The 27,140-nt window shown below is 42.6% G+C and overlaps 1 protein-coding gene across 3 annotated transcripts in view; it reads left to right on the forward strand.

Moving 5' to 3' along the window:
• The window catches only part of LOC110486056 (spectrin beta chain, non-erythrocytic 1), a 107,905-nt gene that overhangs the window by 68,392 nt on the left and 12,373 nt on the right, over positions 1-27,140 (forward strand). For all 3 annotated transcript variants that reach the window (XM_036942361.2, XM_090196059.1, XM_036942362.2), the window contains 16 exons: positions 3,147-3,903; positions 4,422-4,624; positions 8,836-8,926; positions 9,273-9,419; positions 11,206-11,469; positions 11,752-11,976; positions 12,464-12,553; positions 14,271-14,549; positions 14,730-14,860; positions 15,228-15,432; positions 15,793-16,167; positions 19,595-19,839; positions 20,175-20,313; positions 21,359-21,443; positions 23,828-24,024; positions 24,546-24,643. In XM_036942361.2, coding sequence (XP_036798256.2) covers positions 3,147-3,903; positions 4,422-4,624; positions 8,836-8,926; positions 9,273-9,419; positions 11,206-11,469; positions 11,752-11,976; positions 12,464-12,553; positions 14,271-14,549; positions 14,730-14,860; positions 15,228-15,432; positions 15,793-16,167; positions 19,595-19,839; positions 20,175-20,313; positions 21,359-21,443; positions 23,828-24,024; positions 24,546-24,643 — 3,531 coding nt within the window. The remainder of the gene's footprint in view (positions 1-3,146; positions 3,904-4,421; positions 4,625-8,835; positions 8,927-9,272; positions 9,420-11,205; positions 11,470-11,751; positions 11,977-12,463; positions 12,554-14,270; positions 14,550-14,729; positions 14,861-15,227; positions 15,433-15,792; positions 16,168-19,594; positions 19,840-20,174; positions 20,314-21,358; positions 21,444-23,827; positions 24,025-24,545; positions 24,644-27,140) is intronic.

Below are 27,140 nucleotides of genomic sequence, written 5' to 3' on the forward strand. Positions count from 1 at the left end.
TGAGCCATTCACAGACAGACAGAATCTCCTGTCATACAGATGACTTAGCTTAATTTGATCATCCTGTTGTTGCAGGAAATGCAAACTTGTAGTGTATTTGAGGTTTAACATAGCTTCAAGGGGGCCTCCCGAGTGGTGCAGCGGTCTAAGGCACTGCGCCACTACAGCCTCAGGTTCGATCCCAGGCTGTTTCACAGCCGGCCGTGAACGGGAGCCCAATGGGCTGGCACCAATTGGCTCAACGTCGTCCGGGTTAGGGGACTTTGCTGGTGGGAATTCCTTCGCTCATCGTGCCGTCCCATTGGGCTCATCAAAAATCAAGGCTTCTAAAGTTTAACTTCCACTTAAAATGTTCAGGCTTGATTTGCCCTAATTAAAAATGTATCAACCCCTACAAAAAATGTCCAGTAATTATAATCCACATTTCCTGTTGCTGTAGGAATTTTTTCTTGCTGTAGCAAACTGGCTCAAATTAAGATCCTACATCTGTAGCTGATATGTCCCTCAGTGGAACGCGGATCAGCTGTTTGTTCACCCTCACCCTGCCGCAATTGCTAATAACCCTTCCGCAGTTGCCCTTCCGCAGTATGTGATAAAGTGAAACTCTGAGTCCCACACCTGACCCTAACCCACTAATATAGAACATTTAGATATGTTTCTACTTATAATTTCAAACATTTTGGTAGGCTATTTGTTTGTCAACTTGTCTAGAATTAGATACATGCAGCTTCTCTTCTGACATATGTTGCCCTAGAAGACTAAATAAACCCTTGCTCACCAGAATGTCATAAATCAATGGAATGAATGCTTCAATGTAGTTGTGAAAACTTTACTGAGTGATCCCTGCTTCTATCACGGTGCAAAGACGTTTAGGGACCGGGGAGAAAATACAATAACTATAAAATAACGTAAAAGATTTTCTGTGCAAAATGTTCAAATGACGTCAGTTTGACCGGTTGTAAGGAAATATAAATCTATGAAAACAACCCAACATCTTTCTGATAACATTTCAATTTGGCTTGGGTGCATATTTGTGACTGAATGGCTCAAATCGGTCTTATGTAGCAAAACTTGAAATAGTTTTTTTTTATACATTGGATAAAAGTAGAGAATCAGTGCTAAAAAATGGAATATTATACACTGGGATTTTTGCCCATCCTTCAAAGAAAAACTGCCCCGGCACATTCAAATTGGATGGGTTCCGCTGATGTACAGCAATTTTAAGTCATACCACAGATTCTCAATTGGATTGAGGTCTGGGCTTTGACATTTCCATTTTTCCCCTTAAACCACTCGAGTGTTGCTTTAGCAGTATGCTTAGGGCCATTGTCCTGCTGGAAGGTGAACCTCCGTCCCAGTCTCAAATCTCTGGAAGACTGAAGCATGTTTCCCTCAAGAATTTCCCTGTATTTAGAGCCATCCATCATTCCTTCAATTCTGACCAGTTTCCCAGTCCCTGCTGATGAAAAACATCCCCACAGCATGATGCTGCCACCACCACGGGGATGGTGTTCTCGGGATGAGAGGTGTTGGGTTTTCCTTGATGGCCAAAAACCTACATTTTAGTTTCATCTGCCAGAGTTCCTTCTTCCATATATTTAGGGAGTCTCCCACATGCCTTATGGCGAACACCAAAAGGCATGTGTTTGCCTATTTTTTTTTTCTTTAAGCAATGACTTTTTTTCTGGCTACTCTTCCGTAAAGCCCAGCTCTGTGGAATGTACGGCTTAAAGTGGTCCTATGGACAGATACTCCAATCTCCGCTGTAGAGCTTTGCAGTTCTTTCTGGGTTATCTTTGGTCTCTGTTGCCTCTCTGATTAATGCCCTCCTTGCCTGGTCTGTGAGTTTTGGTGGGCGGCACGCTCTTGGCAGGTTTGTTGTGGTGCCATATTCTTTAAATGTTTTAATAATAGATTTAATGGTGCTCCATGGGATGTTCAAAGTTTCAGATATTTTTTTACAACCCAACCCTGATCTGTACTTACCCACAACTTAGTCCCTGTCACGCCCTGACCGAAGAGAGACCTTATTTTCTATGGTAGAGTAGGTCAGGGGGGTTAGTCTAGTTTATTATTTCTATGTGGGGTTCTAGTTTTGTTTTTCTATGTTGGTGATTTTGTATGATTCCCAAATAGAGGCAGCTGGTAATTGTTGTCTCTAATTGGGGATCATACTTAGGTAGCTTTTTTCCACCTGTATTTTGTGGGATATTGTTTGTGTAGTTGCATGTTAGCACTCCATTGTCGTTACGTTTCGTTTAGTCTTTATTGTTTTGTTGTGTGGTTCACTTATTTCTAATAAAAGATGTGGAACCCAGATCACGCTGCACGTTGGTCCGAGTGTGCTTCCAACGATCGGAGAGCTCCTTGGTCTTCATGGTGCCACTTGCTTGGTGGTGCCCCTTTCTTAGTGGTGTTGCAGACTCTGTGGCCTTTCAGAACAGGTGTGCATGTACATTGAGATCATGTGACAGATCATGTGACACTTAGATTGCACACAGGTGGACTTTATCTAATTATGTGACTTCTGAAGGTAATTGGTTGCTCCAGATCTTATTTAGGGGCTTCATAGCAAAGGGGGTGAATACATATGCACTCACCACTTTTTTTTCTTTTTTTTGTTTTTTTAATTTTTTGAAACAAGTGATTTTTTTCATTTCACTTCACCAATTTGGACTATTTTGTCCATTGCATTAAATCCAAATTGTATTTTTATACATTTCAATTACAGGTTGTAATGCTACAAAATAGGAAAAACACTTTTACAAGGCACTGTACCTGATGCCAAATGAAGAAACCAAAATATGATTAGGTTATTATAATGTAGTTAAGCAGTTATGTGATTTTTAACTATGCCTGAACTTTACTTTTCTCATGGTGAATTAATAATACCTATTGACTCAAAATGGTGTTATTGTGTATTGGATATGACTTTATCCTTTGAATTGAGCAGGACATTTATTATTGGTTATCATCAAATTAATTGGCCAGTTCAGTCAATTTGAGCCTTGGTCTGGCAACAACAGGGTTATGGTTGGTTTGATTCCTGTACAGGCCACAAATATTGAAATATGTGCCACTGTCCGTCAACTGGATCAAAGTGTCTGCTAAATTACCATATTTCTATTCATTAATTTGTTCCTCAGATGGAGCCAGTTCCGGGATCTGGCAGACCAGAAGAAGGAGTCTCTAATCTCGGCGCTGGGTGTGCAGAACTACCACCTGGACTGCAACGAAACTAAGTCATGGATCCGCGAGAAGACGAAGGTCATCGAGTCCACCCAGGAGCTGGGCAACGACCTGACGGGTGTCATGGCGCTGCAGCGTAAACTCACTGGCATGGAGCGTGACCTGGCTGCCATCGAGGACAAGCTGGGCGACCTGCGCGGCGAGGCGGAGCGGCTGCCCGGCGAGCACCCGAACCAGGCCAAGGCCATCAAGGGCCGCCTGGCTGAGATCACTGCCGTGTGGGAGGAGATGAAGGCCACACTGCGTAATCGCGAGGAGTCCCTTGGAGAGGCCAGCAAGCTGCAGCAGTTCCTGCGCGAGCTGGATGACTTCCAGTCGTGGCTGTCGCGCACACAGACAGCCGTCGCCTCGGAGGAGACGCCCAACACGCTGGCCGAGGCAGAGAAGCTGCTAGCGCAGCACGAGGGCATCAAGAACGAGATCCGCAACTACGAGGAGGACTACCAGAAGATGCGCGACATGGGTGAGATGGTGACCCAGGGCCAGACCGATGCCCAGTACATGTTCCTGAGGCAGCGGTTACAGGCCCTGGACACGGGCTGGAATGAGCTGCACAAGATGTGGGAAAACCGGCAGAACCTGCTATCCCAGTCCCACGCCTACCAACTGTTTCTCAGGGACACCACGCAGGCCGAGGCCTTCCTCAACAACCAGGTACGTTGATTGGTCAATACCCCTTAAACCAGGGTACTTGATTGTTCGATTCAATTGAGTTTCAATTCTATTCCAAGAGTGGAAAAATATTAGCCAAAGAATCCAAAGTGAATGGTTCCGTTTCACTATTATTTCACTGATTACACTCTTTCAAAATTAGATTTTTGGTAACAGTTTATTTTAAAGTCCTCTTTTAGCTGTTATTACCTCATTTTACTAGGCAGGGATGTGGTAACAATGTGTCATTTTTTGTGCCCAACTATAATCCACTCCCCCTACCTAGGACATGCTGCTTTGCAAATCAAAAAAGTACATTTCAGAAAGGGTCCAATGTACTTTAGATTGAATTCCAGCGGGGTTGGGTTTTATATTCTGTTTCAGTTCAGTCAATTCAAGAATTTCAGTGTACTCCCTAACTGATTTGAAATGGAATTGACCCCGACCTGGATATCCAGTCTCAGTGGGGATTGTTAGAAAACCCTGTGACTGACTCTCTCTTTTTATAACCCTAACCTTAGGAATACATGCTGGCCCATACAGAGATGGCCACTACGCTTGAGGGGGCCGAAGGAGCCATCAAGAAGCAGGAGGACTTCATGACCACAATGGACGCCAACGAAGAGAAGATCAACAGTGTGGTGGAGGCTGGCAGGCGGCTGGCGAGTGATGGCAACATCAACGCCGACCGCATCCAGGAGAGAGCGGCGTCTATTGACGACAGGTTAGAAGCCTCTTCTGCTAGATAGTTACAAATGACGCTGGTGGACAGGTCGTCATTTTTGCGGTTACTCTGCTGCGCAGATTAGATCTCACACCTGTTGGAGTATTTAATGCCCCAGGAGATCCACATTAATATGATAAAGCAATCTCCTGGAAATGGGATACCTAGTCAGTTGCACAACTGAATGCATTCATCTAAAATGTGTTTTCCGTATTTAACCCAACCACTCTGAATCAGAGAGGTGCGGGGGGCTGCCTTAATCGACATCATCAGCGCCTGGGTTAATTGTCTTGCTCAAGGGCAGAGCAGCAGATTTTTCCACCTTGGGGATTCAAACCAGCAACCTTTCAGTTACTGCCTCAAAACGCTTAACCAGTAGGCTACCTGCACAGCTTTACTGCGAAAAAGACTACCCAGAATACAACCAATGGTTAGATATATGACCACCCAGTTATTAGGTTTACAGCTACCACAAATGCCAGTACAACGCTTGATATTGATCTTTGCATTTACTTGGTATTGTGTATCGTGATGTAAAACAAATATTTACGACAAAGCTTTAACTTCCTGTCTGATGTCTTGAGATGCTGCTTCAATATATCAAGATAATGTTCCTTCCTCATGAAGCCATCCATTTTGTGAAGTGCACCAGTCCCTCCTGCAGCAAAGCACCCACACAACCTATCCAAGACTAAGGAGATGATTGTGGACTACAATCATCTCAACCACTCCACAAATTTCGTGTTAACAAACTATAGTTTTGGAAAGTTGGTTAGGACATCTACTTTGTGCATGACACTAGTCATTTTTCCAACAACTGTTTACAGACAGATTATTTCACTTATAATTCACTGTATCATAATTCCAGTGGGTCAGAAGTTTACATACACTAAGTTGACTGTGGCTTTAAACAGCTTGGAAATTTAAAAAAAAAATGATGTCATGGCTTCAGAAGCTTCTGATAGGCTAATTGGCATAATTTGAGTGGTACCTGTGGATGTATTTCAAGGCCTACCTTCAAACTCAGTGTCTCTTTGCTTGACATCATCAAAGAAATCAGAGACCTTAGACAAAGAATTGTAGACCTCCACAAGTCTGGTTCATCCTTGGGAGCAATTTCCAAATGCCTGAAGGTACCACGTTCATCTGTACAAACAATAGTACACAAGTACAAACACCATGGGACCACACAGCCATCATACCGCTCAGGAAGGAGACGCGTTCTGTCTCCTAGAGATGAGTGTACTGTGGTGCGAAAAGTGCAAATCAATCCCAGAACAACAGCAAAGAACCTTGTGAAGATGCTAGAGGAAACAGGTACAAAAGTATCTATATCCACAGTAAAACGAGTCCTATATCGACATAACCTGAAAGGCCGCTCAGCAAGGAAGAAGCTACTGCTCCAAAACCGCCATTAAAAAAAACAGACTGGTTTGCAACTGCACATGGGGACAAAGATCGTACATTTTGGAGAAATATTCTCTGGTCTGAAGAAACAAAAATAGAACTATTTGGCCATAATGACCATCGTTATGTTTGGAGGAAAAAGGGGGATGCTTGCAAGCCGAAGAACACCATCCCAACCGTGAAGCACGTGGGTGGCAGCATCAAATCAAAGTTTATTTGTCACGTGCGCCGAATACAACAGTGAAATGCTTACTTACAGGCTCTAACCAATAGTGCAAAAAAGGTATTAGGTGAACAATGGGTAGGTAAATAAATAAAACAACAGTAAAAAGACAGGCTATATACAGTAGCGAGGCTATAAAAGTAGCGAGGCTACATGCAGACACCGGTTAGTCAGGCTGATTGAGGTAGTATGTACATGTAGATATGGTTAAAGTGACTATGCATATATGATGAACAGAGAGTAACAGTAGCGTAAAAGAAGGGGTGGCGGGTGATGGGACACAATGCAGATAGCCCGGTTAGCCAATGTGCGGGAGGACTGGTTGGTAGGCCCAATTGAGGTAGTATGTACATGAATGTATAGTTAAAGTGACTATGCATATATGATAAACAGAGTGTAGCAGCAGCATAAAGAGAGGGTTTGGACACACACACAATGCAAATAGTCCGGGTAGCCTTTTGATTACCTGTTCAGGAGTCTTATGGCTTGGGGGTAAAAACTGTTGAGAAGCATTTAGGACATAGACTTGGCACTCTGGTACCGCTTGCCATGTGGTAGTAGAGAGAACAGTCTATGACTGGGGTGGCTGGGGTCTTTGACAATTTTTAGGGCCTTCCTCTGACACTGCCTGGTGTAGAGGTCCTGGATGACAGGCAGTTTAGCCCCAGTGATGTACTGGGCCGTACGCACTACCCTCTGTAGTTCCTTGAGGTCAGAGGCCGAGCAATTGTCATACCGGGCAGTGATGCAACCAGTGATGCTCTTGATGTTGCAGCTGTAGAACCTTTTGTGGATCTCAGGACCCATGCCAAATCTTTTTAATGGGCTTTGTCATGCCCTCTTCACGACTGTCTTGGTGTGTTTGGACCTTTCTAGTTTGTTATTGATGTGGACACCAAGGAACTTGAAGCTCTCAACCTGCTCCTCTACAGCCCCGTCAAAGAGAATGGGGGCATGCTCGGTCCTCCTTTCCCTGTAGTCCACAATCATCTCCTTAGTCTTGGTTACGTTGAGGGATAGGTTGTGTGGGTGCTTTGCTGCAGGAGGGACTGGTGCACTTCACAAAATAGGAAGGAACATTATCTTGATATATTGAAGCAGCATCTCAAGACATCAGACAGGAAGTTAAAGCTTCATCGCAAATGGGTCTTCCAAATAGACAATGACCCCAAGCATACTTCCAAAGTTGTGGCAAAATGGCTTAAGGACATCAAAGGCAATGTATTGGAGTGTCCATCACAAAGCCCTGACCTCAATCCTATAGAAAATGTGTGGGCGGAACTGAAAAAGCGTGTGCGAGCAAGGAGGCCTACAAACCTGACTCAGTTAAACCAGCTCTGTCAGGAGGAATGGGCTAAAATTCACCTAACTTATTGTGGGAAGCTTGTGGAAGGCTACCCAAAATGTTTTACCCAAGTTAAACAATTTAAAGGCAATGCTACCAAATATTAATGGAGTGTATGTAATGTGAGCGGACCAAGTAATTGGGCGTCACTCTAAAGCGGGAAGGTGGAATAAACGAGTCAGGAGTAGGTTTTCTTGATTGAACACAGTTCTCTATTGAGGGCATTTGGTCAACACAAACACTCCAACATAATCAATGAAAATCTTCCAAGGAAAAACATACATCTTCTTCTCCAGATGAACCAGGAACACAATAGGATTATCTTTAAACTACAACAAAAGTCACGGGATTGTCACCGTCTTAGTGGTTCTTCCTGGATAGCTCCTCTCTCTCGGTGGCCATCTTCCAGAGATAGTTTTCCCCTTCCCTCTCTGCTGGTTCCATTCTCTCTCTTATAGAGGAAGGAGAGTATGTCATTAGTACCGTCAGCTGTGCTGAATTGCCTCTGGTTACCTTGTCTCCCATGCCTTGTTGGGCTACTATCCGTGAGCCCAGCCTGCCCTCTGGTGGTCCTTCCACAGTAAACTTATGACCCACTGGGAATGTGATGAAATAAATAAAACCTTAAGTAAATCACTCTCTACTATTATTCTGACATTTCATATTCTTAAAATAAAGTGGTGATCCTAACTGAACTAAAACCGGGAATTTTTACTAGGATTAAATGTCAGGAACTGTGAAAAACTGAGTTTAAATGTATTTGACTAAGGTGTATGTAAACTTACGACTTCAACTGTATACAGTATATCACAAAAGTGAGTACACCCCTCACATTTTTGTAAATATTTGAGTATATCTTTTCATGTGACCACTGAAGAAATGACACATTGCTACAATGTAAAGTAGTGAGTGTACAGCTTGTATAACAGTGTAAATTTGCTGTCCCCTCAAAATAACACAGCCATTAATGTCTAAACCGCTGGCAACAAAAGTGAGTACACCCCTAAGTGAAGGTGAACTCCATGCCCAAGAGGGTTAAGGCAGTGCTGGAAAATGATGGTGGCCACACAAAATATTGACACTTTGGGCCCAATTTGGACATTTTTACTTAGGGGTGAACCTGTGATATGGCAACCTGTGATATGGTACACACAACTGGGAGCTTGTTTGTGGTAGTCACAATAAACATGGGATCTATTATCCTTGATCAAATCTGTTTACCCAACATTTGCACAGACATAAGAAGAACCGCAAGGCTGCTCTGGAGCTACTGATGAGGCTGAAGGATAACCGGGCGCTTCAGAAGTTCCTACAGGATTCCCAGGAGGTCTGCTGCCCAACATGTCTTTCCCGGTCCCAGATTAAGCCTACTCCTGAACTAAAAAGCACTTTCAATAGAGATTCTCCATTGAAAGTGCTTATTATTCCAGGAATATGCTTAATCTGGACGTGAGAAATCGTTCATACAGTCTAACATTGGTATAAGTCCCGATACTATGAATGCATACATTGCCACGCTATGTATTAAATATAAAACAGTGCATGTAAGTATAGTGACAGACTGCTTTCACAGTCTATGGCAGTGAAATACAATGACCTACCTACCTGTGTGTGTGTGTGTGTGTGTGTGTGTGTGTGTGTGTGTGTGTGTGTGTGTGTGTGTGTGTGCGCAGCTGTCCCTGTGGATCAATGAGAAGATGCTCACGGCCCAGGACATGTCGTACGACGAGGCCAGGAATCTCCACAGCAAATGGCTCAAGCATCAGGCCTTCATGGCCGAGCTGCAGTCCAACAAGGAGTGGCTGGACAAAATTGAGAAGGTTAGCAAAACCAAAATAAGATTCACTCTGTCTTGATGATTTTGCATTGGGTATTAGATGAATGAACACAAGTTAATAACAAGTGCCTCCAATTACATGACATTAGCGTGATCAGTTATCTAGACTTTTAAGTAGTCTTAAGTGTATGTTGTCATTACAATTACATTATTTTAAGAATAAAATACATATTTCATAAGTCCTTCTTTTGAGGGCCTAGTTTTAGCCTTATACAGCGGCCTGAAACTCATAGTTTACAGGCCACATCAGACCTGCAAGCCACATTATGCTGGCTTGCAAAGTGATGTGTAACTCCTATTGGAGTGGGGATATCCGACATTTAGAATTTTTATTCACCTGCAACCTGCATTCAGAAAGTCTTCCCAACCCTGGAAGTCAATCTTAAACATCTAGAATTTAACAAAAATTTCAGTAACGGGTACAATAAGTCCAAGTAACAGATTTGAATAGTTTAGAAAATGTATGTTATTTATTTCGGAGTAGCATACGATTAATTAATCCATGTACATGCAAAAAAATTGATATTGAAACAAACAATTTAAAAAATCGACCTGCAGTAGAGCATGCTGGGAAATATGAAAATGATAACTGTGGGTTTTTTCAACTCTGGTTATTAACACCAACAGTGGGTTTATTTTACACCACTGAGTGTTAATTTAACTCTTTACAGTGTCAACACTAAAAATGTTACACTGAAAAATAAACACTGGCCAATTTTCTGCAGGCTTCATTACGTTTCAAGAACCTTTAAGAATTCTGAAGAACCCTAGATGCCACATCAAGAACCCCACACTTACTGTCACAATTTCATTTAGCATTACTTTATGTAAAATATTCAACTCACTTCTTATTAGGTACACCAACCCATTCACGAAAATGGATAACTTGTATAGCGAAAATAGCTTGTTAATGAGAGAGGTCAAAGCAGAATGGCCAGAATCGTGCAAGCTAACAGTTGGGGCACAAACAGACAAATAACGGCGCAGTACAACAGTGGTGTGCAGAACGGCATCTCGGAACTCGTTGATCCTTGTCACGGATGGGCTATTGCAGCAGACGACCACACCGGGTTCCACTCCTATCAGCTAAAAACAAGACGAAGTGGCTCCAGTGGGCACGAGATGACCAACACTGTACAATTGAGGAGTGGAAGAACATCGCTTGGAATATGACAGCGAGTTCAGTTCGCTTGAGTGGCCTGCGCAGTCCCCAGACCCCAACCCAATAGAGTACCTTTGGGATGAGACGGAACGGGCTGTTCGCAGCATGAATGTACCGCCGTCCAATCTGCAGCAACTGCGTGATGTCAGCATGGACCAACATCCCTGTGGAATGTTTCCGACACCTTATTGAATGCCCTGAAGAATTCAGGCTGTTCAGGAGGCAAAGGGGGGTCCAACCCGGTACTAGACGGGTGTACCTAATAAACTGTCTATTGAGTGTATGTACCCACTATAGCTCCCCAACTGATTATGACTACCCTATACTCACTAACTGCCATATTATACCCACTCCAAAACTCATGGGGTTACCCCACCATAACTAACTGACTGTACCTGCCCACCGCACTAAATGTGTTTCACGACCATAAAATGTGTTTCAACAACTGCAGAAACGCAAAGATTATCCATAAACTTGACCTTTTCCTATTTTATACTGTATATTTTGTTACTGTAAGGCATGGCAGCACCACATCCCTAGGTCAAATTCCTGGTACTTGTAAAAAGTACTTGGGAAATAAAGGTGATTGTAAGTCTTTCCTCTCCAGGATGGGATGCAGCTGGTGTTAGAGAAGCCTGAGACAGAGTCGGTGGTCAAGGAGAAGCTCTCAGCCCTCCAGAAGATGTGGGAAGTGTTGGAGTCTACCACCCAGACCAAAGCCCAGTGCCTGTTTGACGCCAACAAGACCGAGCTGTTCACACAGAGCTGTGCTGACTTGGACAAGTGGCTGGGTGGCCTGGAGGGACAGATTCAATCTGATGACTATGGCAAAGACCTGACCAGCGTCAATATCCTGCTCAAAAAGCAGCAGGTACTGTACATGGTGGAGCATGCGTCGTTGTAATAAAATTGATAAATCATGTTGGCATTAATACAATAATAATGCAAGATATTAATACTAATAATAATTTAAATAAGTTGGCTTTAATTGGTTTTTAGCAATAAAAAATGTATGGCATCAATTGGTCTGATCTGAAAATCTTGGATAAGAAACCATGGATGTTGACTTAGTGGCCTGGGCCCCGCCAGGAACATCATCTAGGGGAAACATAGTGTTCAAAATGTTCTCCTCCCTCTCCCTGGTGGCCCCTAGATATTGGAGAATCAGGTGGAGGTCCGTCAGAGGGAGGTGGTGGAGCTGCAGAGCCAGGCACTGGTCCTCAGCCAGGAAGGGAATGTCACAGAGGAGGTGGATTGCCAGAGACACATGGTGGAGCACAAGTTCAAAGAGCTGCTCGACCCGCTGAGGAAGAGAAAGAACTTCCTGGTGGCCTCCCGTGAGATCCACCAGTTCAACCGCGACGTGGAGGATGAGATAGTGAGTTGATAGTTGATTGAGCTGCCTCCTGGGGGTGTACTGTGTGTGTTTGTTTGTTTGTGTGTTTTTGGTTTCCCGATTTAGTAAAACAAGGAAAATTCAGACAAGTGGAGACCTTTTGATTTTCAGGGGAAATGTAAAGAGAGCCTGTGACGCAACTTTGGGACGTTAACAAGGCGACACTCCATCTTAACTCCTCCACATTTACTGGATTGGTTGAACGGTACAGAAGGGAATCTCCCTCAACATTTGTCTTTGTTCTCGTCAAGACCAGTATGTAGGGCATCTAGTTTAAGGCATTTATTTTAGGTTAAGGTTAGGTTAGGGAAAATAGGATTTTGAATGGGAATCAATTGTTTGGTCTCCACAAGGATAGTAAAACAAACGCTTGTGTGTGCGCGTGCATGCACATGTTCTACTGAGGCTTTATTTGTTCTGGTATTTTCATTCAATGCACTTAATAATCTATTTGGCTTGTCCATTTTAGCTTTGGGTCGAAGAGAGGATGCCAATTGCAACCTCCACAGAGCATGGTCACAACCTACAGACCGTTCAACTGCTTATCAAGAAAAATCAGGTATGTGTATTTTTCTCATGTACTGAACATGTCTGTCACGCCCTGACCATAGAGAGGTTTTTTTTTATTCTCTATTTTGGTTAGGTTGGGGTGTCACTAGGGTGGGTAATCTAGGTTGTTCATTTCTATGTTGGCCTGGTATGGTTCGCAATCAGAGGCAGCTGTTTATTGTTGTCTCTGATTGGGGATAATATTTAGGCAGCCATTTCCCCACTGTGTTTTGGTGGGATCTTTTTTATGTGTAGTTGCCTGTGAGCACTTCTTTGACCCCACATTTATTGACCCCACATTGTTCTTTATTGTTTTTTCACTTCAATAAATATGTGGAACCCATATCACGCTGCACTTTGGTCTGAATGTTATTACGACGATCGTGACTCACTTTACAAGGAAGTCACACTTAGGACCAAAATAAGCACCATTCTATTGTTGTGAATACATTTATGCACTTATTTATAAGCAAAATTATAATTGTTAGTGTCAGTGTTTAGGGCTGTGTTGTTCATGAAATTTTGTCAGTCAGTGATTGTCAAGCAAATAACTGCTGTTCTCACTGGTAATTGCCTGGTAATTAGCATAAACACGTTTAGCATCTCCTGGCTTCCAGGCATATCCTACAAGCCACTGATGCAGACCTTTGGAACATCTACATTTTAAAAAGTCTAAATCCATTTAATATAAATCCATTATGTATTTTAGACATGTCTAAAGAAACATGATATAAAGAAAATGTTGTCTATTTCAGAAGAACAGAATAGCATACTCTCCGTTGTCCTTATGTTAGGCCCTGATATGGCTATGCCATATGGCTGTGGGCTACACTAGTTAATTTAGCTGACAAGATTTACTTAAAATTCCGTGACATTATTTTACAGTATGAGGAATACAATTGAAAAAGTAGCAGTTGTGCCCTTGGGCTGAATATAATAGGCGATTTATAATTCCATTCTCCCAGCTGCCGTGCTCTGTAGCACCTCTCACTCACATGGGTCTCTCAGATGTAGCCAATGCCCATCACGTGATTGGGTCTTTCTCAGGCAAGAAGTAGGCTACAAGTGAATGAAGACAGACACATCAGTGACACAACTGTGAATTCCGAGGCGCATATTGAATATGTCCACATTTAGCCTGCTTTTTGTCAGCCAACAAGATGAGTAGGCTTAACGAATAGCAAAATCATAAGCCTATGTCAATCTACTATCCCCCATAGTACAAAAGTTGACCTATTCTATTGGTCAACTTGTCCTTCTGTGCAATAAAGAAATATTCCAAACATACTCTGGGAGAGTTGTGGGATGCGATAGATCCCAACCTAATACAGCCACTCGCATCAACAAAACTTTTAAACGCAATGAGGCTGATCGTTTTGGTGATAAGGTGGCTGGATAGTGCCTGCCTAGATCTGTTATCCTATTCCTACCAAGATACTTAAACAAATATATTGAATGATATCATACATAGCAAAGACTATCACTGTCTTATTGAGTTTTAATTGAGATATAGGGTAGATAGATTGGTGTCTTCTCCAGGGGGTGTACAGTACAGAAATAGGACTCCTGCCCTTTGAGCCGTTCAGGCATAGATTACCTACTTACTTGAAGTGTATCTACTGTATTGTGCTCTTGGTTTTGTGTATCTAGTATTTTAATGTATTGCTGACATTACAAAATGAATTTCCATGGAAATGTGCAATAAAAGTATTGTATCCCCTTCTCAGACCTTGCAGAAGGAGATCCAGGGACACCAGCCCCGCTTCGACGACATTTTCGAGCGGAGCGAGAGCCTGCTGATGGAGGACAGCCTTGCCGGGGAGGCCATCCGCCAGCACCTGGCTGACCTGCAACAGCTGTGGGGTCTGATGATTGAGGAGACAGAGAAGCGTCACGCCCGACTGGAGCAGTCCCACAACGCCCAGAAGTACTACTTTGATGCCGCCGAGGCAGAGGCCTGGATGAGCGAGCAGGAGTTGTACATGATGTCTGAGGAGAAAGCCAAGGTACTAGGGTGTTATTGACAGTGTTTTGGTGCTGTACAAATAATATTTTTGCCATGGGTGTGCCCTATTGTGAGGAATAGTGTGTGTGTGTGTGTGTGTGTGTGTGTGTGTGTGTGTGGATAATGTTGCTACTAACTTAGAATTCCCAAAGCGCTAAAAACAAGTGTATTTCCCTCTTAGGATGAGCAGAGCTCTGTAGCCATGCTGAAGAAGCACCAGATTGTGGAACAATCGGTGGAGGACTACGCTGAGACAGTCCATCAGCTCTCCAAGACCAGCAGAGGCCTGACAGCTGCAGGACATACAGAGAGGTCAGTGAGAGAGCCCAGAGTGAAGCCATTGAAGTAGAATGTCACTTATTATTGCCACCCGTCAAGGAACGTTGACTTGAATATGAATGTCCGATCTAGAAAAAGTATTTCTATGAGTGGAGCATTCAGTAGACCAGAGTGTGGTGTGTATGCATATTTTTGTTTCATTGTTTCATCTGAACCCTAACAGACCTGATTTCACTAACGAAAGCCTTGATTGCAGACCATGACCCTTTTATTAGTTTGATCAGGGGTGTTCGTATTGGGCTGGAACAAGAATATGTTTTTTTGCAAAAACAAAAAAAGATTACTCTTGTTAAACCCATCCACTGATCATTGAAGTCTTGATTTCTGTTTGTGTGGGCAGTGAGAGGATAGGCATGCGTCAGTCTCAGGTGGACAAGCTCTATGCCGGCATGAAGGACCTGTCTGAGGAGAGGCGGGGCAAACTGGATGAGAGGTTCCGCCTGTTCCAGCTCAACCGCGAGGTTGACGACTTGGAGCAGTGGATTGCCGAGCGGGAGGTGGTGGCCGGATCTCACGAGCTGGGACAAGACTACGAGCATGTCACTGTAAGCTACGTCACCTGACTTCAAACCCTACCCTTTCACTCCTGGTGCTGTCAGGGAGGAAAACACAGTCTGTATTCCAGACCATCTGCAAAGCAGCACATTGCACAATGTATAATTGTATTAAAGTACCAATAATTGAATGCTGCATTGCAGTTGGGTATCATATTGATATGGTTGACACTTATCCAGGTGTTATGTGCTTTGGTGTGTGAAAACAGTCTGTAACACAGCCATAGACTGATTTCAGTACTGCCCATTTGATACCGCCATTACCTTTTAGTAGGTAAGACAGGGCAGTACAATGTATATTTGTGTTAAAGGTCCTCATTCTTCTCCTCTCATCCATCTATCCATCCACAGATGCTCCAGGAGCGCTTTCGGGAGTTTTCCCGTGACACAGACAACATCGGCCAGGAGCGTGTGGATGCCGTCAACCGCCTGTCCGACGAGCTGATTAATGCGGGCCACGCAGATGCCGCCACGGTGGCTGAGTGGAAGGACGGCCTCAACGAGGCCTGGGCTGACCTGCTGGAGCTCATCGACACACGCACGCAGATACTGGCCGCCTCTTACGAGCTACACAAGTTCTACCACGACGCCAAGGAGATCCTGGGCCGCATCATGGACAAACACAAGAAGCTTCCCGAGGAGGTGGGACGTGACCAGAACACAGTGGAGACACTGCAGCGGATGCACACCACTTTCGAGCACGACATCCAGGCCCTGGGAACACAGGTGGATAAAGCTAATATCTCCCTGTAGCTCACTTCACCAGATCACTGCACTGCAGAAAATGAAATCCCATGTTATTATTAGTGGTGGGCACCAATATCGATCATTCAATGTAATATTGATATTGATAACCTACACTATTATGCAAAAGAGGAAACATGACTGTTCTTGCAGACACAAAGCCCTCTCACAGGCTCTCAACTTAGCATACAGTGCATTCGGAAAGTATTCAGACCCCTTGACTTTTTCCACATTTGTTACGTTTCAGCCTTATTCTAAAATGGATGAAATAGTTTTTTCCTCTCATCACTCTACACACAATGCCCCATAATGACAAAGCAAAAACAGGTTTTTAGAAAATAGAAATATGACATTTATATAAGTATTCAGATTCTTGACTCAGTCCTTTGTTGAAGCATCTTTGGCAGCGATTACAGCCTCGAGTCTTCTTGGGTATGACGCTGCAGGCTAGGCACACCTGTATTTAGGGGGTTTCTCCAATTCTTCTCTGCAAATCCTCTCAAGCTGTCAGGTTGGATGGGGAGCATTACTGCACAGCTATTTTCAGGTCTCTCCAGAGATGTTCGATCGGGTTCAAGTCCGGTCTCTGGCTGGACCACTCAAAGGACATTCAGAGACTTTTCCCGAAGCCACTCCTGCGTTGTCTTAGTTGTGTGCTTAGGGTCATTGTCCTGTTGGAAGGTGAACCTTCGCCCAGTCTAAGGTCCTGAACTCTCTGGAACAGGTTTTCATCAAGGATCTCTCTGTACTTTGCTCCGTTCAGCATTCCCTTGATCCTGACTAGTCTCCCAGTCCCTGCCACTGAAAAACATCCCCACAGCATGATGCTGCCACCACCATGCTTCACTGTAGGGATGGTGCCAGGTTTCCTCCAGACGTGACACTTGGCATTCAGGCAAAAGAGTTCAATCTTATTTTCATCAGATCAGAGAATATTGTTTCTCATGGTCTGGGAGTCTTTAGGTGCCTTTTTGGCAAACTCCAAACGGGCTGTCATGTTCCTTTTACTGAGGAGTGACTTCCGTCTGGCCACTCTACCATAAAGGCGTGATTGGTGGAGTGCTGCAGAGATGGTTGTCCTTCTGGAAGCTCTCCTATCTCCATAGAGGAACTCTGGAGCTCTGTCAGAGTGACCATTGAGTTCTTGGTCACCTCCCTGACCAAGGCTCTTCTCCCCCGATTGCTCAGTATGGCCGGGCGGCCAGCTCTAGGAAGAGTCTTGGTGGTTATAAACTTCTTCCATTTAAGAATGATGGAGGCCACTGTGTTCAATGCTACAGACATATTTTGGTACCCTTCCCCAGATCTGTGCCTCGACACAATCCTGTCTTGGAGCTCTAAGAAAGATTTGTTTGATCTCATGGCTTGGTTTTTGCTCTGACATGCACTGTCAACTGTGGGACCTTATAAAGACAGTTGTGTGCCTTTCCAAATCATGTCCCATCAATTGAATTTACCACAGGTGGATTCCAATCAAGTTATAGAAACATTTCAAGGATGATCAATGGAAACAGGGTGCAATTTTGAGTCTCATAGCGAAGGGTCTGAATACTTGTTTTTAATACATTTGCAAGCATTTCTAGAAACCTGTTTTTGCTTTGTCATTATCAGGTATTGTGTGTAGATTGATAAGGTAAATGTATTGGATCCATTTTAGAATAAGGCTGTAACGAAATTTGGGGGGTCTGAATTAGAGGTCGACCGATTAATCGGAATGGCCGATTTAATTAGGGCCGATTTCAAGTTTTCATTACAATAGAAAATCGGTATTTTTGGGCGCCACCGATTTGCAGATTTTTAAAATAAATAAAAAATATATTTATTTTTTTATACCTTTTTTTTAACTAGGCAAGTCAGTTAGTCAGTGGGTTAACAGCCTCGTTCAGGGGCAGAGTGACATATGTTCACCTTGTCAGCTCGGGGGATCCAATCTTGCAACCTTACAGTTAACTAGTAACTAGGTCGCAATAACGACCTGCCTCTCTCTCGTTGCACTCCACAAGGAGACTGCCTGTTAGGCAAATGCAGTAAGGCCAAGGTAAGTTGCTAGCTAGCATTAAACTTATCTTATAAAAAACAATCAATCATAATCACTAGTTAACTACACATGGTTGATGATATTACTAGATATTATCAAGCGTGTCCTGCGTTGCATATAATCTGACTGAGCATACAAGTATCTAAGTATCTGACTGAGCATTGGTAGGCAGAAGCAGACGCGTAAACATTCATTCAAACAGCACTTTCGTGCATTTTGCCAGCAGCTCTTCGTTGTGCGTAAAGCATTGCGCTGTTAATGACTTCAAGCCTATCAACTCCCGAGATGAGGCTTGTGTAACTGAAGTGAAATGGCTAGCTAGTTAGCGCGTGCTAATAGCGTTTCAAACTTCACTTGCTCTGAGCCTTGGGGTGGTTGTTTCCCTTGCTCTGCATGGGTAACGCTGCTTCGATGGTGGCTGTTGTCGTTGTGTTGCTGGTATATATTTATATATACCAGCCCAGGGAGGAGTGAGGAGAGGGATGGAAGTTATACTGTTACACTGGCAATACTAAAGTGCCTATAAGAACATCCAATAGTCAAAGGTTAATGAAATACAAATGGTATAGAGGGAAATAGTTCTATAATTCCTACAATAACTACAACCTAAAACGTCTTACCTGGGAATATTGAAGACTCATGTTAATAAAAGGAACCACCAGCTTTCATATGTTCTCATGTTCTGAGCAAGGAACTGAAATGTTAGCTTTCTTACATAGCACATATTGCACTTTTACTTTCTTCTCCAACACTTTGTTTTTGCATTATTTAAACCAAATTGAACATGTTTCATTATTTACTTGAGGATAAATAGATTTTATTGATGTATTATATTAAGTTAAAATAAGTGTTCATTCAGTGTTGTTGTAATTGTCATTATTACAAATGTTAAAAAAATTAATCGGACAATTAATCGGCATCTGCTTTTTTGGTCCTCCAATAGTCGGTATCGGTATCAGCGTTGAAAAATCATAATCGGTCGACCTCTAGTCTGAATACTTTCAGAATGCGCTGTACTTAACTGCCGGCTGATGGGTCACCAACTGGCTTCCCATTGTATTCAAACTGGCCCCCAGATGGCAATCCCAATAGGCAATAAGAAAGCAGTTGTCTGAGCTTCACAAAGCCATGGAAATGAACAGAAAATTAAACAATCACACAATGTTATTCATAAAACCGCTATGATATCGGTATCGGTTATTTAATTTTTTTACCAATATCAATATAGATTTTCCATATCGGTGCACATCACTAGTAATTATTAACCTGTTAATTACATATAGCCTTTCATTTCATGTAAATACCAGGTAGCAAAAGGTAGTGTAATTGTAGAATAAAATGCATTGAAGGGACTTGTGCTCGGACCTTCAGGTGAGGCAGCTGCAGGAGGATGCCGTCCGCCTCCAGTCAGCCTACGCCGGCGACAAGGCAGACGACATCCAGCGGAGGGAGAGCGAGGTGCTGGAGGCCTGGAATACCCTGCTGGAGTCCTGCGATGTCCGCAGAGGCCACCTCCTGGACACGGGTGACAAATTTCACTTCTTCAGCATGGTGCGCGATCTCATGCTGTGGATGGAGGACGTCATCCGTCTCATCGAAGCCCAGGAGAATCCAAGGTAAATTATTATTGTACTTAGCTAGGTGGGGGTCAGTTCCATTTCAATTCAGTCAATTCAGGAGGTAAACTGAAATTCCTATTCCAATCTTAGGTTTGTATACTGATATCCTGGTGTGTGTGTGTGTGCGCCTGTGTGCGTGCCTGTGTGTGTGTGCGTGCCTGTGTGTGTGTGTGTGCGTGCCTGTGTGTGTGTGTGCACGCCTGTGTGTGTGTGCGTGCCTGTGTGTGTGTGTGCGCCTATGTGTGTGTGTGCGCCTGTGTGTGTGTGTGTGCGCCTGTGTGTGTGCGCGCGCGCCTGTCTGCGTGCATGCATATTTTTCTTTCTCTGTACAGGGACGTGTCCTCTGTGGAGTTGTTGATGAACAACCACCAGGGTATCAAGGCTGAGATCGACGCCCGCAATGACAGCTTCACCGCCTGCATTGAGTTGGGCAAGTCTCTGCTAGCCAGAAAGCACTATGCATCAGAGGAGGTACGTTCCATTGCCAAACCAATGCTATGCTACTGCAGGGCAGCCCATGAGCCATTTGAGGACCACTGCTCTTTCTCAATTAAATGGTCCATTTGGGTAAATTAATTTGACAGCCCTATGTTACTGGGTCGTTTCACCACTTTGGTGCCTTTTGAGATGTGTAACTTGGTGAAAATAAACTTTTGATTTCACCTCATTTTAACATTCTGTCATAAAGAGTACATGTTCAACTTAATAAAAAACATATTTTTACATCTCAAGAGGTTAAATGAAAAAAACTACAAGTGTCTATTAACTGCCAAATAAAGTAACAGTGTTGACCAGAACAGGGTTGACTATTTCGTCTTAAATCAGCCATAAATCCCTTGTGACGGGGGAAATTGAAGCTTGGTATGTGCAATTGAATGCAAGTTTCATAAAAAATATTTAACATGGTTGACATGTTATGGTCGACCCACTCAGATTCCCACCACAAAACACCAGAAAATGCCCAAAAAGAGTAGATCCATCTCACCTGCTTTTTACAGTATGATTTGACTGTTCAGATGTTCAATGTTTCTTTTGATTTGTATTTTTTTTAAGGAATAGTTTCGCCATATTAAAAGGAGAGTTCAGTTCACATAACAGGGTTGACCTTCAAATGAGGGACAGGTTGTTGTTTTTTTTTTACCTTTAAAAGGAATCACTAATCATATTAAATAAATAATCATCTTCCGAAATGGCTTTGTCAATAAAACAAATAACTGGGGATTTACAATGATGGTGAAAACCTGGAGAAATGTTGGGGTGAAGTGGGTTCCTGGAAGTCACAGAGGGTGCAATGAGGGACGTCAAAGTTTTTGAATCTTCGCACTTTAGCATGTCTTTATTGATATAAAAATTGGATTTATTAAAGGGCACCATTTCTTAAAATATCAAAGGCACTCATTTTGTGGAATGACCATACTGCATCGTAGCCTCTTCAGGTTTTGGTGTATTGCATTGTTTGTATGTGATGATACCCAATGTTAAAATATAATAATTTGCTGCTCTGTCCTCTGTTTAGATCAAAGATAAATTACTACAGCTGATGGACAAGAGGAAAGACATGATTGACAAGTGGGAGGACCGACGGGAGTGGTTAAGACTGAGTAAGGATTTTTGTTCATACTTTCCCACATGCCATTGGATGGAATCTTGTCACTAGTTGGGCATATCCCGCCCTATTGGGCACCAAACTGATTCAATGAACGTTGTTTCAACGTAATTTGTCAATGTATTATGACATACAATTAATTAAATGTATTAACCCTAGATGACTGACAGGGCACTGTTTTGAAGCCACCGAGCAGCCATTTTGGTATTCTATTACTTAAAAAATATATTTTCTGAACTGAACATGAAAAAAATATATATATATACAGTGCCTTGCGAAAGTATTCGGCCCCCTTGAACTTTGCGACCTTTCAGGCTTCAAACATAAAGATATAAAACTGTATTTTTGTGTGAAGAATCAACAACAAGTGGGACACAATCATGAAGTGGAACGACATTTATTGGATATTTCAAACTTTTTTAACAAATCAAAAACTGAAAAATTGGGCGTGCAAAATTATTCAGCCCCTTTACTTTCAGTGCAGCAAACTCTCTCCAGAAGTTCAGTGAGGATCTCTGAATGATCCAATGTTGACCTAAATGACTAATGATGATAAATACAATCCACCTGTGTGTAATCAAGTCTCCGTATAAATGCACCTGCACTGTGATAGTCTCAGAGGTCCGTTAAAAGCGCAGAGAGCATCATGAAGAACAAGGAACACACCAGGCAGGTCCGAGATACTGTTGTGAAGAAGTTTAAAGCCGGATTTGGATACAAAAAGATTTCCCAAGCTTTAAACATCCCAAGGAGCACTGTGCAAGCGATAATATTGAAATGGAAGGAGTATCAGACCACTGCAAATCTACCAAGACCTGGCCGTCCCTCTAAACGTTCAGCTCATACAAGGAGAAGACTGATCAGAGATGCAGCCAAGAGGCCCATGATCACTCTGGATGAACTGCAGAGATCTACAGCTGAGGTGGGAGACTCTGTCCATAGGACAACAATCAGTCGTCGTATATTGCACAAATCTGGCCTTTATGGAAGAGTGGCAAGAAGAAAGCCATTTCTTAAAGATATCCATAAAAAGTGTTGTTTAAAGTTTGCCACAAGCCACCTGGGAGACACACCAAACATGTGGAAGAAGGTGCTCTGGTCAGATGAAACCAAAATTGAACTTTTTGGCAACAATGCAAAACGTTATTTTTGGCGTGAAAGCAACACAGCTCATCCCTCTGAACACACCATCCCCACTGTCAAACATGGTGGTGGCAGCATCATGGTTTGGGCCTGCTTTTCTTCAGCAGGGACAGGGAAGATGGTTAAAAATGATAGGAAGATGGATGGAGCCAAATACAGGACCATTCTGGAAGAAAACCTGATGGAGTCTGCAAAAGACCTGAGACTGGGATGGAGATTTGTCTTCCAACAAGACAATGATCCAAAACATAAAGCAAAATCTACAATGGAATGGTTCAAAAATAAACATATCCAGGTGTTAGAATGGCCAAGTCAAAGTCCAGACCTGAATCCAATCGAGAATCTGTGGAAAGAACTGAAAACGGCTGTTCACAAATGCTCTCCATCCAACCTCACTGAGCTCGAGCTGTTTTGCAAGGAGGAATGGGAAAAAATTTCAGTCTCTCGATGTGCAAAATTGATAGAGACATACCCCAAGTGACTTACAGCTGTAATCACAGCAAAAAGTGGCGCTACAAAGTATTAACTTAAGGGGGCTGAATAATTTTGCACGGCCAATTTTTCTGTTTTTGATTTGTTAAAAAAGTTTGAAATATCCAATAAATGTCGTTCCACTTCATGATTGTGTCCCACTTCTTGTTGATTCTTCACAAAAAAATACAGTTTTATATCTTTTTGTTTGAAGCGTGAAATGTGGCAAAAGGTTGCAAAGTTCAAGGGGGCCGAATACTTTCGCAAGGCATTGTATATATAAATATATGACTTAAAAACATTTTGGGGGTAGTGTACTAATGTTACTGTCCCCATAACAAAGACATACTTAAATACATGTAATTTTGTCCTAGAATTAGCTTCACAAAGCCTCACATTGGCCATTACGTAGCAAAACCAATCCAGGGTTTATGCACATCATTGCATGGAATCTATGTAGAAAATACATAGTGGCCAGGGAATTTAATGCGGGGAAACTTAAATCAGTTTTACCTCATTTCTATCAGCATGTTAAATGTGCAACCAGAGGGAAAAAAATTCTAGACCACCTTTACTCCACACACGTTTACGAAGCTCTCCCTCGCCCTCCATTTGGCAAATCTGGCCATAATGCTGTCCTCCTGATTCCTGCTTACAAGCAAAAATTAAAGCAGAAAGCACCAGTGACTAGGTCTATAAAAAAGTGGGCAGATGAAGCAGATGTTTTCCCTGTTGACTTTCTTGTCTTTGCTCTGCATGGTCTAGTTTTGGAAGTTCACCAGTTTGGGAGGGATGCAGGGGTGGCAGAGGCGTGGCTGCTGGGACAGGAACCATACCTGTTTGGCCCGGAGTTGGGGCAGAGCGTGGACGAAGTGGAGAAACTGATCAAGAGGCACGAGGCTTTTGAGAAGTCGGCCGCTACTTGGGAGGAGCGCTTCTCAGCACTGGAGAGGTTGACTACGGTGAGTGTTTTGACAGTTTGCAATTTTTCTCTGACGTGTCATGAATGTTTATGATAAAATGATTCTTAGACATTAGTCTTACTCATAGACAGTTACTTTTTCAGTTCTATTCCAGTGGGTATTTGTAATGTTCATAAAACATTGTTTAGTGAACAGCTATCTTGTGCTAGTCAGTTATTTAAGTTCACATACTAACATTGACACCTGCATGTCATTACAGTATTTACCCAATATTTCATGAAAAATTTGATAGTAATAATATAATGTAAGTTCAAAGAATTCAACATAATTGGTAATAATTGGTACAATGTTTTGCATGTTCCAATGAATCCCAAAGAAACTACAATGTAATCATTAGGTAATTAAATTAGCTACCATTTTTCACGTCTTTAAGTCCCAGGTAAATAGCAAACTTTAAAATTGAAGTGTGACCCATCACTCTTTGAAGGTGGCATTGCCAAATTTACTCAGATAAAGGTGGTAAAATGAGACTGAGGATCCGTTGTGTCTTGTTCTTCCAGTTGGAGTTATTGGAAGTGAGAAGACAGCAAGAGGAAGAGAGGATGCGAAAACCCCCTTCGCCGGAGCCTTTACCGGCGCAGGACTCACCACGGCAGAGGTAAGTGTAGCGGTTAGGGCTGTTGCTTATCTTGTTTATTGTTTATCTTTACAACAGGAGTATAGCCTACCTGGCTGGCATGAAAATTAACAAAGGGAAAAGCATCCTCCATTCGTTATTTAAGTGCATAGATGACATGTATTTTTTCCCACTGCCCCTGTTTCGAGACAGGTGCACGATAATGGTAATTTCTATATTTAATAAAAATCACACATATATTATTTAGTACAGTTGAAGTCGGAAGTTTACATACACCTTAGCCAAATACATTTAAACTCAGTTTTTCACAATTACTGACATTTAATCCTAGTAGAAATTCCCAGTTAGGATCACCACTTTATTTTAAGAATGTGAAATGTCAGAATAATAGAAGAGAGAATTCAGCTTTTAGTTATTTCATCACATTCCCAGTGGGTCAGAAGTTTACATACACTCAATTAGTATTTGGTAGCATTGACTTTAAATTGTTTAATTTGGGTCAAACGCTTTGGGTAGCCTTCCACAAGCTTCCCACAATAAGTTGGGTGAATTTTGGCCCATTCCCCCTGACAGAGCTGGTGTTACTGAGGTTTGTAGGCCTCCTTGCTCTCACACGCTTTTTCAGTTCTGCCCACAAATTCTCGAAAGGATTGAGGTCAGGGCTTTGTGATGGCCACTCCAATACCTTGATTTTGTTGTCCTTAACACTATTTCAGGCTGGGGTCTATTTTTCTCCACTTCCTGTCTGACTGACGTGCACAAAGTAAACTGCCTGTTACTCAGGCCCAGAAGCCAGGATATGCATATAATTGGTACCAGTGGATATAAAACACTTTGAATTTTGTAGAAATGTTATAATAATGTATGAGACTATAACACAATAAATATGGGAGGAGAAAATCCAAAGAAAAACCAACCAGATTATTATTATTAGTTTTTTTAGAGAGCTCATGCTCTTACAATGGAAAGTATATGGGCATATCCAAATTCAGCTCCCAGATTGCAATTACTATGGCTTCCACTAGATGTCAACAGTCTTTGTTCAAGGTTTCAGGCTTGTTTCTTCCCAAACAAGGAAGAAGTACGAGTTTTAGTACTGGGACTCAGAGTTGGAAATCAGTCTGTGCGTGTCCGACGAAGAGGACGCGCATCTGCTAATATCGTTTTCCTATTGAACATACTTCTTTCCGTATGAAATATTATAGTTTAATTACATTTTAGGGTACCTGAGAATGTATTTGGACTTGTTTTAACAAAGTTTAGCAGTAGATTTTTGGATTCCTTTCTCTGCTTGTTGAACGAGTGGATGGCGAACGAGTTGGCGATGGCGCCAACTAAACAGACCTTTTGGGATATAAAGAAGGATTTTATCTAACAAAACGACACGACATTTTGTAGCTGGGACCATTTGGATTGCAAATCAGAGGAAGATTTAATATTTAATCGCTATTTGTGAATTTATGAAGCCTGTGCCGGTGGAACAATATGTTGATGTGGGGCGCCATCCTCAAACAATCACATGGCATGCTTTCGCTGTAAAGCCTATTGTAAATTTGACAGTACAGTTAGATTACAAGAACTTAAGCTTTTAACCGATATAAGACACTGGTATGTACCTAAATGTTTAATATCCATAATTCTTATGATTATTTAATTGAATTGCGCGCCCTCCAATTTCACCGGAAGTTGTCGACAGGTGTCCCGCTAGCGGGACAGCCCTATTTTGCCACAACTTTGGAAGTATGCTTGGGGTCATTGTCCATTTGGAAGACACATTTGCGACCAAGCTTTAATTTCCTGACTGATTGTTGCTTCAATATATCCACATCATTTTCCTCCATCATGATGCCATCTATTTTGTGAAGTGCACCAGTTCCTCCTGCAGCAAAGCACCCCCACAACATGATGCTGCCACCCCCGTGCTTCACGGTTAGGGTGGTGTTCTTCGGATTGCAAGCCTCCCTCTTTTCCCTTCAAACATAACGATGGTCATTATGATCAAACAGTTCTATTTTTGTTTCATCAGACCAGAGGACATTTCTCCAAAAAGTACAATCTTTGTCCACATGTGCAGTTGCAAACCGTACTCTGGCTTTTTTATGGTGGTTTTGTATATGTTGATATAGGACTTGTTTTACTGTGGATATAGATACTTTTGTACCTGTTTCCTCCAGCATCTTCACAAGGTCCTTTGCTGTTGATTTGTACATTTCGCACCCTAGTACGTTCATCTCTAGGAGGCAGAACGCGTCTCCTCCTGAGCGGTATGACGGCTGCGTGGTCCCATGGTGTTTATACTTGCATACTATTGTTTGTACAGATGAACGTGGTACCTTCAGGCATTTGGAAATTGCTCCCAAGGATGAACCAGACTTGTGGAGGTCTACAATTTTTTTTGTCTGAGGTCTTAGCTGATTTCTTCTGATTTTCACGTGATGTAAAGCAAAGAGGCACTGAGTTTGAAGGTAGGCCTGGAAATACATCCACAGGTACACCTCCAATTTGTTATATTTTTATT

Source organism: Oncorhynchus mykiss, chromosome 13 (genome assembly GCF_057628025.1).
Source record: "Oncorhynchus mykiss isolate SJ-2025 chromosome 13, ASM5762802v1, whole genome shotgun sequence".
Classification (NCBI taxonomy): domain Eukaryota; kingdom Metazoa; phylum Chordata; class Actinopteri; order Salmoniformes; family Salmonidae; genus Oncorhynchus; species Oncorhynchus mykiss.